Source organism: Alternaria arbusti (assembly GCF_024043155.1).
Source record: "Alternaria arbusti strain BMP 1465 chromosome Unknown scaffold_11, whole genome shotgun sequence".
In the NCBI taxonomy this organism is placed as follows: Eukaryota; Fungi; Ascomycota; class Dothideomycetes; order Pleosporales; family Pleosporaceae; genus Alternaria; species Alternaria arbusti.
The window spans coordinates 548,197-565,163 of record NW_026249951.1 but is presented as its reverse complement, the minus strand read 5'-3'; the positions used below and the strand labels follow the sequence as shown (position 1 = coordinate 565,163).

At 52.9% G+C, this 16,967-nt stretch overlaps 6 protein-coding genes across 6 annotated transcripts; 3 read left to right on the top strand and 3 right to left on the bottom strand.

Annotated features, from left to right (window-relative positions):
* Positions 1–160: 160 nt before the first annotated feature.
* Positions 161–1,786, top strand: J4E86_007821 (uncharacterized protein; the record flags this gene model as incomplete). Its single annotated transcript, XM_051448336.1, has 2 exons — positions 161–641; positions 699–1,786. 2 exons carry the CDS (start codon positions 161–163, stop codon positions 1,784–1,786), a joined length of 1,569 nt encoding a protein of 522 aa, XP_051300603.1.
* A 456-nt stretch (positions 1,787–2,242) lies between these two features.
* On the bottom strand, positions 2,243–5,998 carry J4E86_007820 (uncharacterized protein; the record flags this gene model as incomplete). The annotated part of the gene is made up of 4 exons (XM_051448335.1): positions 2,243–4,564; positions 5,359–5,499; positions 5,655–5,757; positions 5,814–5,998. The coding sequence occupies 4 exons, from the start codon at positions 5,996–5,998 to the stop codon at positions 2,243–2,245; spliced, it is 2,751 nt and encodes a 916-aa protein (XP_051300602.1).
* Positions 5,999–7,823: 1,825 nt separating this feature from the next.
* On the top strand, positions 7,824–9,201 carry J4E86_007819 (uncharacterized protein; the record flags this gene model as incomplete). The annotated part of the gene is made up of 3 exons (XM_051448334.1): positions 7,824–8,428; positions 8,482–9,046; positions 9,097–9,201. 3 exons carry the CDS (start codon positions 7,824–7,826, stop codon positions 9,199–9,201), a joined length of 1,275 nt encoding a protein of 424 aa, XP_051300601.1.
* Positions 9,202–9,659: 458 nt separating this feature from the next.
* Positions 9,660–10,919, top strand: XYL1_3 (NAD(P)H-dependent D-xylose reductase (XR); the record flags this gene model as incomplete). Its single annotated transcript, XM_051448333.1, has 4 exons — positions 9,660–9,968; positions 10,034–10,190; positions 10,247–10,707; positions 10,776–10,919. 4 exons carry the CDS (start codon positions 9,660–9,662, stop codon positions 10,917–10,919), a joined length of 1,071 nt encoding a protein of 356 aa, XP_051300600.1.
* Positions 10,920–13,934: 3,015 nt separating this feature from the next.
* J4E86_007817 (uncharacterized protein) lies at positions 13,935–15,297 on the bottom strand (the record flags this gene model as incomplete). The annotated part of the gene is made up of 2 exons (XM_051448332.1): positions 13,935–14,046; positions 14,111–15,297. The coding sequence occupies 2 exons, from the start codon at positions 15,295–15,297 to the stop codon at positions 13,935–13,937; spliced, it is 1,299 nt and encodes a 432-aa protein (XP_051300599.1).
* Positions 15,298–15,830: 533 nt separating this feature from the next.
* On the bottom strand, positions 15,831–16,772 carry J4E86_007816 (uncharacterized protein; the record flags this gene model as incomplete). Its single annotated transcript, XM_051448331.1, has 3 exons — positions 15,831–16,210; positions 16,258–16,619; positions 16,675–16,772. The coding sequence occupies 3 exons, from the start codon at positions 16,770–16,772 to the stop codon at positions 15,831–15,833; spliced, it is 840 nt and encodes a 279-aa protein (XP_051300598.1).
* Positions 16,773–16,967: the final 195 nt, after the last annotated feature.

Here is a 16,967-nt window from a genome sequence, read left to right as displayed (position 1 = left end):
CGCAAACTTGCTACGCGAGCCAAACAGCGCCTTCGGAATAGCACGCCGCCCTCACAAAGGCTTCTGCAACCTGCCCCATAGGTTAAAGAGTCGTCTTTCCCTGCCCAAGCTCAGGACCACGCTCAAACACCCAAAGTCGAACCCCACACAGCCGCCCAAGATGGACGACGAGAACGTCCTCAACTTCTGCGGCATCACTTCGTGCGACCCAGACAAGGCCGCCCAGTACCTGCGTCTCACCGATGGCAACTTGGAGCAGGCCATCCAACTCTTCTTCGACTCCCCCGGGCTCGCCGATGCCCCTTCTGCTCCCTCGCAGCCCTCGGCCGCCGCTTCCTCCGCACAGAACCCCATCAATGTCGACTCAGACGATGACATGGACTTCGACCCTGCGCCACAAGGCACGACGCCACCCGCACGAGCACAGCCAGGCGTGGAAGATGACGAAGCCATGGCACGGAGGTTACAAGAGGAGATGTACGGCGGTGGCGCGCCTGGAGGAGCTGGCTCTGATGAGGTCCGCGCGCCCATAGAGCGGAGAATGGAAACACTCGTTGGGCCAGGCTCCAACTGGGGGCCTGCTGAGGACGAGGAGGATCTCGATGCCATGGTCCAGGAGCAGCTGGCTCGTCGGCGAACAGGTATGCCGCACACCTCATATATACAATTCCCGGACTTTGCTGACCCATCGGATCAAGGCCGCGCAGGTATCTTCAACCAGCACACCACCCACACCAATGTCTGGGACAACGCGACCGATTCGAGCACTCGGCGACGCGAGCTTGCGACCGCGACGGGCGGTGCTTCCGAGCAGTCCTCCAAGATGAACATGCTCGCAGAGCTATTCCGCCCACCATTCGAGATTATGTACCAGGGATCCTGGGAAAAGGCGCGAGACATGGGCAAGGATGAGGAGAAGTGGCTACTCGTCAACATCCAAGATCCTGCAATCTTTGATTGCCAGCGCCTTAACAGGGACATCTGGAAGAACGAAGACATCAAAGCGACGGTACGAGAGAACTTCATCTTTATGCAATACGCAAAAGACGACCAGCGTGGACAGCAGTACATGAACTACTACTTCCACGCCCGCGACAGCTCCGACGCCTACCCTCACATCGCCATCGTCGATCCCCGAACGGGTGAGCAAGTCAAGGTCTGGTCCGGCCCACCGATACCCGAGCCAGTCGAGTTCCATGCTCAGCTCCACGAGTTCCTTGATCGCTACAGCCTCAACGTCAACGCGAAGAACCCCGTAGCCAAGCGGAAGTCTGAGTCTAAGAAAAAGGACGTAGGCCGCATGACTGAGGAGGAGATGCTAGAGATGGCACTACAAAACAGCATGGACAACGGCAAGGGACCAAAGGATGATGACCCAGATGCTCTCACCAAATCTACGGACAACATCAAGGGCAAGGGCAAGGCCGAAGAAGCCGCACCGGAACCCGAAGCCGAGCCCGAGGCAGCTCCTTCAAATCCCGTCTTCGCCGCTATCTCTGCACATGCTCCCCATACCGAGCCGACCGTTACCGACCCCAAAGTCACGACCCGCATCCAATTCCGTGGGCCGTCAGGACGCCCAATCGTGCGCCGCTTCAACCTCTCAGATCCTGTTCGCCGCGTCTACGAGTGGATCAAGTCCGACGTACCCTGGGAAGGCAAACAAGGAGCTGAGTTCGATCTGGCGTTCATGGGCAAGAACCTCCTCGACCACGTCGACGACACAATTGAAGTCGCTGGACTCAAGGGTGCAAGCGTGATGGTAGAGTTCTTGGACAATGAGTAGTCCAGACAGCCCAACGGCTGCGCTGCACCGTACGAAGGTGCTACTTACAACGTATAGGCGTACAAGAGACATGAGTAACGAATACGTAGTTAGATGTTTCCACGCATCACCGCTTGGACGACATACCTGGGGTCTTTAGATCTTCTTACATTGCCGCCACTGACCCGTGTGCGGCCAAATACCCTTGCATTCTTTGGGCACTTAATGGGTGGTCGTGTTAGTCTCAGTATTGAATTCTATCAGTACTTTATGAAAAGTTTCTCTGACTACGGGTATACGTGCGTGGCATGACATCTCAGAAAGTATGTGTGAAGGTGAGAATACGTTGGATTATCATACGCTTCCGCCATGAGACATGTCTAGCTATCCATCGCAGAATGCACATCTTCGCCGATGTTGCTATGTATTCCAGTGCGTATCATCCGCGCCTACGCCATCAGGCGTTGAAATGTCAACTCACCCCCATCGATATAAACCCCCACTTATATCACCATCTTCCTCACCAACCTTCATGGTCTCGTCCGAAGAGTATTCGTAATCTGTATCGCCCTCTTCCTCATCAACCTTCATGGTCTCTTCCGAGGAGTATTCGTGATCTGTATCGCCCTCTTCATCATCAACCTTCATGGTCTCCTCTGAAGAATATTCGTGATCTGTATCGCCCTCTGCATCGGCATCTGTACTCGCATCCTCGTCGTCGCCAAAGTCGATGTCGACGTCTTCGAACTCTGCATCGCTACCGTTTCCATCCCAGGCATCTTCTTCTTTCGAGACGAAGAGATCATGCTTCCTTTCTTGAGTAGCCTCGTCGACGTCACTTTCTCCTTTCTCGACATCTCGCATGCTGACAAACAATGGCGGGTTCATCTTTCCCTTCTTGTTCCCGTCTTGGTCCAATTCCATGGATTTTCGCTTCTTCTGCGGCCTGGGTGGTGGGGAATCGTGTTCACCATCGCCGAAAGCAGAGTCGTGGTTACTGTTTGTTGGACTATCATTGCCGCGGGTAGATGGGTAGTTGTCAATTGACTCCGGTACAGGAAATTTCGGCACAGGAGGTCTTGCTTCCTGCTTGGAGAGTTCAATCGCAGCTTTGATACCGTCCCACTCTCCTTCCGCATACCCAGCGTCTGCTGCATCGGCAACTGTTCCTCCTACTTCGCCATTGAGTTGAGCATTCAGTGACATTGCGTAAGCTAGGTCTCTTTCTTGCTGGGCTTCGCGCTCTTCTTCGGTCACTTTGGCGACTAAATCGGCATTTGCAGCCTGGATCGATGCGAACGCCTTCTGAGCATCATCGTCCGCTTCAGTCGAGGTCGTGGCATCCTGGCATTCCAGATCACCTGGTCGTACGTAGTCAGGTCTCTCTCTTTCAGGAACGCCACGGATGGGGTCGGGGTTGTTGAACCAGTGTTCAGTACCGTAGTACTGTACTTGTAGTCTGCTTCTCATAGCTCGGTACGCTTGCCATTGACTCTCTGGTACTGGCTGTTCTTCTGCTACTGGTGCAATAACATTGCCATGGGGGTCTAAGTAGACGACTCGACCAGTGTGGGAGCGACCTAAGCGTGTCTTCGATGTGGTTACTTCCGGAAGTGTTGGCGTGGTCTTCAGACTGCCGCTGTTCTCTCCCGCCCCCCTTTGCTTGTCCTGGCTTTGCTCTGCTTGTATCATGCTCTCCAGCCTTTTGTGATCCGCACGCTTGTCTGTCATTCGCTCCAAGATTCCCATGGGCGTAAAGACAGGATCATTGATAGGCTTGAAAGTTCGCCTGTTATTGCTCGTCGAGTCACCAGGAGGAGGAATGCCAGACTCAAGACTCATCTTCGAGCCAGCCTCCAGCTGTGGATCGGGCGAAGCGGGTCGATTTGCGTCCTCATCCTCTTCGTAGTACATGTTCACGGCGTCGATCACGTTGTAGTTGAACTGTTCCAGCCAATTCTGGGCATCTTCAAAATCGATGTCCACGAGCTCGCGAAATTCTTGTATCGCCTTAAAACTAATCTGACTTCTTGTTGGTCCTTCGTCAGTCGTACGCGGAGCTGCAGGCGTGTCTTGTGTTGGCAGCTTCTCGTCGCTTGAAGGCGTACTCTGAACAAGCCTTCGCAACGACTTGGGGGATGCAACCGTGTCAGATTCATCGATAGACTGCGCAAGTTCGTCTATTATCTTCCTGACCAGATTGTCCCTCTCTGCAGTCGCTGGGACTAATGCTTCTGCGAAACTCTCTTTGGCTTCGGCTGTGTCGCTATCATCACTTTCGTTCAAAATCGCAATATCCTCGAGAACTTTATAAGATCGGTCCACAAGGTCTCGCTGCTTACCAGTGAGTGAGTTGTGTCCTTGTCGCCGGCGCCGGCCATACAGTTCGTTCTTCAGAAAGTTGTAAACCTCATCGTCGGTGTACTTTTTCTGGAGCAATTTGACGGTTTGCTCAACAGCGGCTCTTTGTACTTGGTGGTGCCGACCCGCGCTGATGGCATTTACGCCCAAGATTTCCTCAGGCGTGTCGTCCCTTAGCCTGCTGGCACCCCCCACCAGCTTCTCGAGTTTTTGGAAGTCTTCGTTATCGAACCGCATCTTGCGGAACGCCAATCGCGCTGTTTCAAACATGTAGCGCCAGCGAATCTTCTCAGCCCTTGTGGGAGTTTCTTCAAACCTCCCGGATTGCTTCGGTACCTTCTTGAAAGTGGGCCAGCATATTCGTCGGGATTCTTCGTCTTCTACAGTGAGCTCTTGCCCGAGGAGTGATATTACCGAAGCAAGAATGGGGCCGTTGTACTATAAGTCATACGTTCAGCTGGGTCTTGGTCGTAAAGTACTAGCTGGTCCAACATACCGCTGTCGCCCCATGCACATCGGAATGGAACTTCGCGAGGTTTGCGCTTCCATGTACGCAGTACGCAAAGTCTAAGCCGGTAACAAAAAAGTGCCGGATGTAAACGATGCAGCATGTGTCTCTCTCATTGACTTTCTTCTCCAAGGATAAATCGTATGCCTCGATCTCGTCGCTACGGTAGGGTGAGTAAAACCACTCTGTACGTAGTCTCTTGAAGCTGTTCGATTCGCATCTCAGTGTCCTATGCACGTCAGTTATGTGCTGGTGACTGTAGCAGCAGTATTACGCCTGTATGTATATCTTGCACCTCGTCTAGAGGAATGCTTCATCAGTCTCCCGTGCTGTTGTTAGCGGGGTAGGAAGGTTGTTGCTAAACATTGGTGTCGTCGTCGTGTTTGGCGGTGTCGTTGTTATTGTAAGAATATCTTGGTGAGCGTGAGCGATAGTAACACTGCGATGATTGTGATGAGATAACTATGCAGGACAACAGTGGTGAGGTGAAACCTCGGACGACAGTGTTGACGCGAGAGGAAGCCGATTGTGGAAGCAAGGGCCTCGTAAGTTGGCAGCCGCATACACGTGGTCAAAACTCTTGGCTGTACTGCAAGTGGTGGGGAAGGTATAAACAGCATTCGTGCGCTAGATAATGGCGGCAGCGACCGACTTCCACCCCACATCGCAACCCTCAATGCTCCTCCATAATCTTTTCATCTCCGATCCGCTGGGTGAAGGTGACTGTTCTGTCCTTGATCCTCCAGACCCCGCTCGCACCGCGCACACCATCACAGTCGCCGTTCTTCGCCTCCAGCATTACCATGTCGTCCACGTACTTGCCATACGCGCATAGCATCTTGCCCTCGTGAGGGCCTTGACCGAACTGCAAGACTCAGCATCTAGTCCTGGCAATCTGGGTACGAAAAGTCCATGTACGGCAAGCTAAGTCATGGCGCGACTCGAACGCTTTGACGGGCTTTCAAGGCACACTGGTTGCTTCTAGAAAGTGAGAGTAAGGACTGAGTTCCAACGACTTACGTGTACACCCTGGAAGTACGTTACAGCTCGTGCCGTCTGCGCATCGGATCTGAATGTGATGGTTTGCGTCGTGAGGTTGTGATGTGTGCGGACTGGTCCAAGGCTGTGTACTGTCAGACTTTGTATTCTTGCTTGTCAACATGCAAGTGATGACCCTACCGGTTCTTGATCGCATCCTTCACCTCATCAAGGCTCTTCATAGCTTCATTGAAAGGGTAGCTGGCTTCGACATCGGATATGAAAACCTTCCCCAGCAGATCAAAGTCCTTCAAATCCAACGCCTGGCAATATCGCGATACGACATTCTTGATGGCCAAAACATCGAGTGGGTTAACGTCAGACATGACGGACGGCGCTTCAATTCTCAATCCATGGATGGGGAAGTGTTCTAAGGTTATAACCTGCTTCTCTCGGAACCCCGCCCCAGAGAGCCGGACCCTGATGGAGGGCGGTAGAGTGAGGTTCTCCTTCTGGTTCAGTACCAAGCATCATCACAGGATAGCCGATGCAATCGCGGCCCAGACGTCCTGGCCCTGCCTGTCGTCACATCGTCACATCACTCTACCATGGAAACATGACGGGCGATATTCACACGATACCTTGAAGCTCGTGTAGCTCGCAGGGCGGATCGTCATGTCGTTGCGTGTATTCAACACAAGATTACGACGGGTAGGAACCTTTTGGAAGATTGCGCATATCTGCCGTTCAGGCACAGGGTTGCCGTCGGGCAGCACATGTCGGCAGCGAAGCAGGGGGCGGGGTGCGAACAAGAAGGGCGGAGGGCATGCGATCAGCTTTGATTGGCTGAGACAGCCCACTTACCCCATACGGCAGGTTTAGAGAGACTGTGGATTATGGCGCCAGAAATTGAGTGAACATTGATTTCCACCCAACATGATTTCCCCTCCAACATGCGCTTGACATTGATCTCACCCCGACATCCGACCAAATCCGTGATAATCTCCCAACTGATTTTGGGCGATAAGGAATTTTGTATCGCGAGCGTTCCCTGTAGCGAGAAGGTCCTGCAGCAAGTGGCTGGCCAGCACTCAGTCTCTTGATGCCTCCCCGGGCCCGATTCTGTTCCCTCAAGATTGCTGGATTTGACGGCGCTGGCAAGACCTACCTGGTTGGGAAGGTTGAATGACGTAATGGTGTTGAGGGACTTCCATTCGTGCACGGCAACTTTCTCGATTCTACAACTCCATCTTTTTCGCTGCATCATGCATGTACGCCTATCAATTTCTCATGCAAAGTGCCTATGAGACATGCCAGATCCGATGATTACTGAGGCTCGCCCTGGTCCTCCCAGACGCGTGATTCCTCCCGTCAGTATTCTCGCATGCCGCGTGCATATTGCCACGGCCACCCCTCCACATAGCCCTGGAGATCAACGCGCATTCGCCTCGACCTTCGTTCACCTTCTTGTAATGCTGGTAGCTAAGCAACTAAGTGCGTTCCGTAAGCAGCTTTTTGATTACTTCGCAGCTGTTCATGTGGGTGATTATCCTCGTTCGGCGAATGCGCTGTATACGTTCACACGCGCCGAGCGTAGGCATCCACCACGGCGCCAGCACGACAGGCTTCCCCACCATCGCAACTGCAGCCATGAACACATACCAGACGCATGCGTCCCATGCGCTTGTATATCGCATGCGAGCATGGTGTGAGCTCCGCTGGGTACCCCTCACGAAAGGCAGCCGATATGGAGCCAATCTACGCTGGGCGTGGAAGCGCTTTGTTAAGCACCTGGGCAACATAAATACTGTTGGTGCCTTGTTCTATCTCCATATCTCAATCTTAATCCTGAGGTCCTATTCACTACGAGGTCTACTGGCAAGCCGTGCGCACAATGGCGATCTTTGATACAGCAGCCCTCGCCGCAAAGGCTGTGAACGCCGGTCTTGCTACGTTTGTGATTCTCTTTACAGCAATTTTGGGTCGCATATTCTACATGCAGAAGCTGCATCCTCTTTCAAAGTTCCCGGGACCGTGGTATGCGACTTCGTTCTCCGTCGTGGGTGCCATAATCTCTGTGTTGCACAGAGAGCCTCAGTTCTTTATGTATCTGGTAGAGAAGTACGGAAGTAGGCGACCCTCTCATTTTCCTGTGCGACTGCAGCTTCTGACATTGACGCAGCGGACCGCCCAATACGCATATCCCCCACGATGTTGCTCTTTCCCAAGCCGTCCGCCCTCAAAGACATCTATCGGGACCCACAGTGCAACACTAGGGCTGGCATGTACGACAGTGGAGCCTTGGGACCTCCGCATCTGGTTTCCACGATAGATGGTGAAAAGCACCGTGTCTTGCGCAAGGCTCTATCGAACGCACCATGGTCCATCGGCCCGCTGAAGAACGCATGGGAGCCTCGCTTCGATAGCCACGTTTCCCTGCTCGTTGAGAAGCTGAGAGAACATGCTGAGGCCGAGCGCACCATCTGTCTTTCTGATAAGGTCGCCGAATTTGCAGCCGATATCCTCAGCATAATCTCGTTCACGCAGCCCTTCGGCAGTGTTGAGAACCAGCGCGATGAGAAATACTTGTTGACCAATTGGCGCAAAGGTTTGACATTCTTCGGCTTCTCGGGAAGGTTTCGATTCTTGCGGGAGCGAATCCTGCGACTGCCTATTCTAGGGGTCTGGCTGTTACCGACTACCTCTAATGACTACGGGATGGGCTGGTTGATGGGCGAGGCAGACCGCCAGGTCACCGTGCGAGAGCAGCAAAACAAAGAGAAGCCATATGATGGAAGGCCAGACTTCCTACAACAGTAAGCATATTCAATGTTCCTTTAGGCATTGTCTTCGTACTTATTGCATCCAGCTGTCTCGACGCCCGTTTTTCAGATGGCTCACCACTGACCCCGACGCAAAAGCGTGCCCATGTCACGCTTCTTTACCAAGCTGGAGCAGACACAACTGGCACAGCAATGGGTTGCATTCTCCGACTCATATTGTCAGACCCGTCTACTCTCGCACGTGTTCGCGCAGAGCTCGATGCAGCAGATTCAGCAGGCCTTCTATCAACTCCAATCCGTTATGATGAAACCCTCCAGCATCTACCGTTCTTCATTGCATGCATCAAGGAGGGACTTCGCCTTTTCCCACCGGCCCCCAATCTGTTCCCTAGGGTGACACCAAAGGGTGGCAAAGTCGTTGATGGACACTATGTGCCTGGCGGAATGGATGTCACTTGCCAAGCGTACGTCGTGCAGCGAGACAAGGGCTTCTACGGGAAGGATGCTGAAGATTTCAAGCCTGAGAGATGGATGCAAGGTGAGAAGAGAAACTTCGAGCTGGAAGCAGCTCAGTTCACGTTCGGGGTTGGACCGAGGATGTGTCTGGGTAAAGATGTCGCAAAGTTGGAGATGTACAAGCTGTTGCCGGAGGTAAGTTTTTCCTGAAATAGATCTCGCTATGTTTTTTGCTAACTTGAAAGATTATTCGTCGGTTCGACATCCAGATCAACAAATCCGGCAGATATGTCGTCGACGGCGGTGTGGCGTACAACGTGGACTTTCTGGTTGAATTGGCAGTTAGGTAACAAGTATAGTAAACCCCGGGTATATTCACGATGATGTTCAGGTACATCTCGCATGTCCACGACTTTACCGTGAGGAGTACCGAACATGTGCCGAGCGGGTAAAGAGGCTAAAGGGCCATGCTCGAGGAATCCCTTCCCCCGCACACTTAGCAGATACCAAGCCCATCGGCCCTGCTTGACATAAACGATCTTTAATTTCTCCGATATGTCTTACATGGTGCACATGCGCTCTACACCGGGTACATTCTTGAGCCAGATCTGCCCAGTATGACCAACACTATGGAAGCTAGCTGTACGGGTGTAGTACTCTAAGAGACACATGTCAAGACGGGTATTTGCATCGTACTTTGAGATCATCAGATAGAAAACCCGGTTGGTATCGTATAACATCCGGGTCACAGATGAGATATATAGAGCCACCCAAGTCTTCACCATGAAAGTCACGGCCAATACCCAAGATGCATTTCTCTACCCTCAGCACCGTTCTGGCTTTGGCCAGCATCGCCATATGCACGCCTCTCGACCCTCGCCAGCAGACAGCTACAGCGCTTGATGCGGCCATGAAAGCGCGAGGCCGTTCCTACATCGGCACTTCTTTAACCATCCGCAATGACAACACCGAGCAGAACATCATCCGCAGTGCGGAATTCGGTTCCATTACGCCGGAGAATGCTATGAAGTGGGACGCCACAGAGCCCAATCGGGGCCAGTTCAACTGGGGACAGGCAGATGCTGTTGCGAACTTTGCGACCCAGAACAATAAGCAGGTAGGATATCCATCATAGCATTGCAGGTAAACACTGGCAGTAATTAGAGCTGACGGGTACAATAGATGCGCTGCCATACATTAGTCTGGTACAGTCAGTTGCCAGGCTGGGTGAACCAAATCAACAACAACGCCACTTTGATGGGCGTAATGGAGAACCACATCAAGCAAGTCATGGGAAGATACAAGGGAAAATGCACCCACTGGGACGTCGTCAACGAAGGTACAAACACTGCGTGAGAGCAAAAGACACAAACCCAGCTGACGTACTACCAACAGCCCTTAACGAAGACGGCACAAACAGAGACAACGTCTTCCTCCGCGTAATCGGCGAACAATACCTCCCCATCGCCTTCCGCATGGCCGCTGCCGCCGACCCAACCACCAAACTCTACTACAACGACTACAATCTCGAATACGGCTCGGCCAAGCACCAAGGCGCCCTCCGCATCGTCAAGCTCGTGCAATCCTGGGGCGTCAAGATCGATGGCGTGGGTCTGCAGGGCCATGTGGTCTCCGAGCCTACAGGCACCCAGAGCGACATCACGCCCAGCACAGCCGTGTTGACCAAGGTACTTCAGGATTACGCTGATCTTGGTGTTGATGTTGCATACACCGAGTTGGACGTACGATCTCGCACGCCGAGTAACTCGCAGAAGTTGACGGATGCGGCGGCGGCTTGGGCGAGGATTGCTCAGAGTTGTATTAACGTGCAACGCTGTGTCGGCATGACCATCTGGGTAAGTTTCAGCTGTTTCACTCTTCATCTACCATGGCTTGAGTATGTGTGCTGACTTGTCGTGATTAGGGTGTTGCGGACAAGTATTCCTGGGTTCCTGGCACCTTCAACGGTGAGGGATCTGCATTGCTCTGGACGGACAACTTCCAGAAGAAGCCTGCTTACACAGCTTTCTTGGATGTGTTGAACGGAAAGAACACAACGCAGACGTAAGCGTCCTTTGTTGCTGAAATTGAGCAAAACTGTATCGAGAGTTTACCTGTCAAAGAAAAGGAGTGGGTTGCACGCCTGTATACTTTCAGTTTCTGAATCCTCTTCTACTGAATACAATTCCGTTCGATTTCAACGTGCCTTCTCCATCCTCATCTATGTCTTCTCCTACTTTCTGATATCTGCTCTCCACCTCCGTCTAAGCCTTCTTTCCCACCAAACGATCAAAGTGCTCAAAGCAGAATTTTCCTCCGACAAAACACGTCGCTACCCACTTCAACCACGCTGCGCTAAAGAAACCAACACCATGCTCTTTCAATCTCTTCATGAACATGAGTGTCTCGACTGCATGTGCGCCATAGAGGAAGTAGAACAACCCAGTCTGAATCCATCGTCCGGCTGTAGCAACGTTTTCCGAAAGCGGTGAGTTGAGGTTACCATGATGAAATATGGCGGGGGTAGGAGCAGCGGCAAGGGCCATTACGATGCCACAGATGATGATGGGCTTGAGGTGTGGGCTCGAAGGCGGCGTGTATGTGTTGCGAAGATTTTTCGGCGCCATGGTTGGTGATGTTGCTTCTGGCGTTTGGTAGCTGAAATTCTGCTGGGTCGTTTCTCTGGATGCTACTGAACTGTGTGAGCATCCACCACAGATTGTAGGTACGTAGTGACGAAGCTTTTCGAAGGAGAAACATACCAACGAGAACACAACGAATGACGGGGGATTGTGTTTAGTATCCTGCACAGGCCTGCGTACCGTTATTTCTCAACTTCGGAGACGTGAACGAAACACTCGACAACAGACAAATCAGTTGTTCTTCGTTCGTCCGTCAAAATGTGACGCGTTGCTGCACGATTTCCACCTGCTGCCGAGGTACTTTTAACCGCCAAGCCTCCCCATTTGCATCCTCGATTGACAACGACAGTCGCACCCAACGAGTCAGCGTCGTCGCGGACAACCTCGAAGCCAAAGGCCTACCACCTGCATAACCCTTACAGCATCTATAAGCCCAAAACACCAAAATCACGCGTCTCCTCCCGACCCCAACCAACCAACCTGCTCAAAGTGGGGCCATTTACCGCATGCGGCAGTCTGACATAGCAAACCGTGGATTACTGGAACGGCTGCAAACGTATACTTAGCCTTGCGATTATGCAGCAAAATGCGATCACATGGAGCGCTAAGGACCCTTTTTGGGGGGGAGGGGGGCGACGGCGCGGCGTTGGTAAAGTAGTGGGTTGTTGCTAGGAATCGGGGGCCGTTCATGCAGCCGTGTGGCACGGGCGGGTGTTGAGGGGTGAACTTTGGAAGCAGGAAGGGAAGATTGTTGTGGACGGCGATGTGAGCAATACGACTTCTTATGCTGGGCGTTGGGTTTGAAAGAGTCGGTTGTGTATGTTGATTAATGATACCGGCTTGAATGCAAGTGTTTAGAGAGATGTGGAGAGACGCACCGGTTTTGTTGAGAGTTTGGTACAACTATGCACCAACGCTTGATGCGGAGCCGCAGAACGCCTTTCTACAACACAACCACCAAATACTTCTACTTAAGAAAGCAGCTATGAAACCTTCCTATCCTTCCTAACTTCCACTAAAGTTTCCCGAACTCGCCCCATCGCAGCAGACACGGCAATGCACAACCCTCCTCCCACCGACCCACGCACCCCTACCCCTCGGGCTTGATCCCGTGCCGCTTCCCTCACAAGATCTCACCCGTCATCCGCATTCCACCAACCCAACCCACACACACCACACTACATCCCCTAATTAACCCATTTCCACTCCTTCAATACAGCACCCTACAGGGAACAACCCGCCAACCCATTCACCACACGACTCGCCAAACAACGGGAGGTAAGTATACCGGTGTGACAATCCACTCTTTCCACACAAGGAACCCAGTTCGCAGCCAATGACCGTGCGCTGCGCGTGCGCATCCCGTGCAGTAGAGCGAGTGTCGCGCTTTTCGCTTTTTCTCGCCTTTTTGCGCGGTGCAGTGTGAGCATGGATCAAGGTGGTTGTGTTGCAGTGATCGATGAGAGTTGGGGAAGTTGCTGCATGGGGAAATGGCGGGTGGGTTGTGGTGGGTGTTGTTGTCTTGGGTGTGGGATGGGGTGGTGAAATGGGTTGTAGTGGGCTGCGAAGAGAGGGATGATTCTCTCTCATTCGTGCTTTTACCTATTTATTAACATTATAGTGGCAGCAGGGCATAATTGTGCGAATGTTGGACAGGTGGCTTTTCCTAATATTACATCTGTCTACCTTCCTTCGTCGAAAGTATCGCCGCAACCTCGTTTTCCTTTTTCAACATCAAGCCATCACGTCTTGTCTATCTCACGCAGTCTCTGACTAGACAGCGCTCACTTCGGCCTTCATGACCTTGTCGTCAATCGGTTTTGTAGTTTCCAGAACTGGTGTAGTGACCGCTGAATCGTTTCGCTGGATGTGGGGTATAGAACCGATGGTCGGAGTTGTTGTTGAAACGGGACTCGCAACAGGACTGAGGTTGCTGAGCGTGCAGTTCAGACGTAACATCCGGTACGAACTTGATTCGTTTGAGAAGCGGAAAGAGGGAAATTCTGTAGCGTCGAAGAAGGGTCGCATTTTGCAAAGAACGGCTTTGGAGGTTTGTTCAAGAGACAGAGTTTGAAGGGCTGTGGAATGTTGTACTGGAGCATCACTAGAAGCCTATAGAGCTCTCTATATAGTTTGCATTTCTCGTCTGGCCCCTCGGAGATGGCGCGGTCTCGATCGAATGGACTTTAAATGAACGGACGAGCGCGCTTGAAGAACAATACTAAGACATTTTGGTGGCGTTTGAGGAAGGGATGAGCGTTGTAAGCGATATTGGGAGCGATGAAAGTAGAGTCGGCCGATATGAAGATGCAAGATCAGATATCGAAAAGCAGACAAGGTAAAGAAGATGAGCGGGCCATGTGAGATTTGAGTAAAAAACTTGGACCCGGATTCCTGAAGTGGAGCACTGTGCCACTTCGTGTAAGCAGGGCATCAGCCTATCAGTACCCAATATCACACGTCGTAACATCCTCGACAAAATGCTTCTCGCGATAGCTCCTCGTCCACCAAAGATACCACGGTACAACATTCATCTTAATCTTGTGACCCAACCTAAAATGACGATGTACGAAGTCAGTGTATGTCTCACACGCAGTCCGTACATGGGAGATCTTACCAAGGCGTATCCTGCACCGTCTTGACCACACTCTGACTCTCATCGAACGCAGTGTCGATACGAGCACGTCTCAGAGTCTCGTACGCATCAAACGCTTCTTTGACCGGTACACCCTCATCGCGTTTACTCTCCATCCACTTGGCCAAGCAGCGCGAGAACAAGACACCATCTTCAAAGACAATACCCGTTGACTCACCTTGCGGAGGCATAGCATGAGCAGAGTCTCCAATCAGCATAACGCGGTCGGTAGCCCATTTGCCTCCCTTGGAGAGCGTAAACACAGGCCAGAGATACAGACCCTCTGCGTCTTCAATCCAATGCGCAATTTGCGGGTTCGCAGCACCAGAATACCGCTCCAGCATTTCGTCCCGCGTCTTTTGTGCATCGGCGCCTGCTGCCTTCCAGCCGTTTCGGTCGGCGATCTCGGGGACTTGCATCAGTGCGCCTACGTAGATGCTTTCGCGGGCTTGGTCGTGGAAAGACGTCAACATCATGCCGCGACGGCCAAAGTTCATGCCGCTGACGTCAAAGTGCGTGGGCTCGTAGTCTTTGCTGTCTTCGGACATCTTTCGTCGGGGGGCAAAGCCAAAGGCGTTGCAGATTCCGCTGTACATTGCTTTGCGCTCGGGCTCGACGTGCTTGAGACGGGTGACGCTGTGGATGCCGTCGCATCCGATTAGTATGTCTGCGGTTGCGCTTCCGCCATCGTCAAAGTCGATGGTGACGCTGGTGTCGCTTTCGCTGATCTTGGTTGTTTTCTTGCCACAGATGAGCTTGATGTTGGGCTGCTTCTCGATGGCGGCGAGTACTCCCTTGAGTGCTTCTCCTCTTGTGATTCTCAAGGCAGTAAATGGAGGGTCGCCCAATCCCTTTCCGTCTGGTCCTTTGAATGAGCTCTCTGCTATCTTGACGTTGGTATAGAGGTCGAAGACTTCGACTGCGAGACACTCGGCGCCATATCCTTTGGCGCGGATCTCATCAAGAGCTCCTAGATGTGATAGGAGACGCAGAGCGTTGGGTGTGAGGTTTACGGCACCGCCGATTGTCGCGGGCTCAGGTCGAATCTCGAATATGGTGATGTTTGGTGGTGATGAAACAGGCGCAAACTTGGTGAGGGAGAGGGCAGTTGTTAGGCCAGCTATGCCACCACCTAAGATGATGATGTCCATCGGCTTTGAAGAGGCCATGGTGGGATGTGTGCGGGTATTGCTTTTCAGGGTCTTGCTCAAAGCTCTCGATAGACACTGGGCCTGTCTTTGAATGACTTGTGCACTCGTCAATGGTGAGATGTCGAAGAGTGGACTTGAATTTCAAACACAGAAAGCTGTACATATACACTTTACGCCAGGATGCTTGCCACACATCGGACGGGAAGCCCTTGTTCGTGTACCTGTGGAGGCCTGACCTAGCGCGGACTGTGCACGTAGGTGGTACTCCGGCGTGTCGAGTTCTCGGTAAAACGTTGGGGAACCGATCAACTAACATCATCAGTCTAGCAAGCCCGAACGGCCCGCCAACGTTGACTTATGCGCCTGCCTGGTTGCGATATATGCAGGGCTCCTGTTATCAGTAGAACAGGATGTCAGGTAGAGGCAAATCCTGGGTAACACAATGTTGGTATTTCGCTACAGATTCAAATTCCAAACGCCGGTCCATCATGCCTACTAACTTACAGGATATACATTGTGCGCTAACAAGTTCTCCATCCACTGAAATGCCTCTACTGCTTCTTCTGCGCGTTGGGGCCCATCTCCTTGCTGAAGGCGAAGTATGAAACCTCGAGGCTGGTGAGGGCTCGGATACCGACCAGAAGGATGAGGAACAGCGGGATAATAGCAGCGAATCCCATGAAGATGCCGGGTGTGAAGTACTGGTACTTCTCGAACAGGCCGCCCTCCGTCGAGTTTGCCCGCTTGGCATGCGAAGAGAGATCGCGCTTCAGCTCCATCTGCACGGATTCTGGGAAGGAGGTCTCCATCTCGTAGGTGTGGTGCTCGAGCGACTCCTTGGCTTGCGCCTCGGTGGGAGGGGTGGTGATGTAGATGAAGGTGTAGTCCTGGGACTTGGCCGAGTTGACAATCAGGTTGTCGAACTTGGTGTCTGTACTGGTCAGCCCGGGTAGAGTATCCTGAGTATGTACTGCCTACCATCGCGTTGAAGTTGCTCGATGCGGAACGCCTGCGAGCCTGGGCGCACTGGGTTGGTTGTTCGACCGAAGAATCCACCATCCTGCCCACACTTGGACACCAGATGGTCGGCGAGGGCTCCCGCATCGACAGTGCCAACAACGTCGGGAATCGTCACAGTCGACTTGACTTCGGAGTGCTGGCCAGACATGTACTGGCTCAGTTGTGGCATGGCGCGTCCGTCTGCGTAGTCGGCGGCGGAAACGCCATCCTGCTCGATGATGATGTACGACTTGGTCGGGCAGTGCTCGAGGGCCTTGAGGATGTCGACGGTGACTTCGGATGACTCAGCGATGGCGGCGTCGTTGTTGGGGATCAGGAGGCTGCAGCTGTTAGCTTGGACGTCAGGATGCGCGGCGTGCGGTGACGGAGGCGTACTCGGCCGTGGAGAAGAGGAAGAAGGGCGACGTGTTGCGGAAGGCGAGGGCCGAGGGTAGCGCTGCCAGAGCGAGGGCGCCGACGAGTGACTTGACCATGATGGGGGCGAGGGCGGGTGCGTGGGTGGTCGGCGGGCGATGGTGTTGTTCGCGCTGTGAAGCTCCAACGCGGCGACCATGGGCGCCCGGAACTAGCCGTAGCCTCGATTGGCCGGACCCTGGGTATGACGCGCCCATGGAATTTCCGATGCGAGCGACAGCTCCCACATCAGCAATCAATTCACGCGCTCCCTC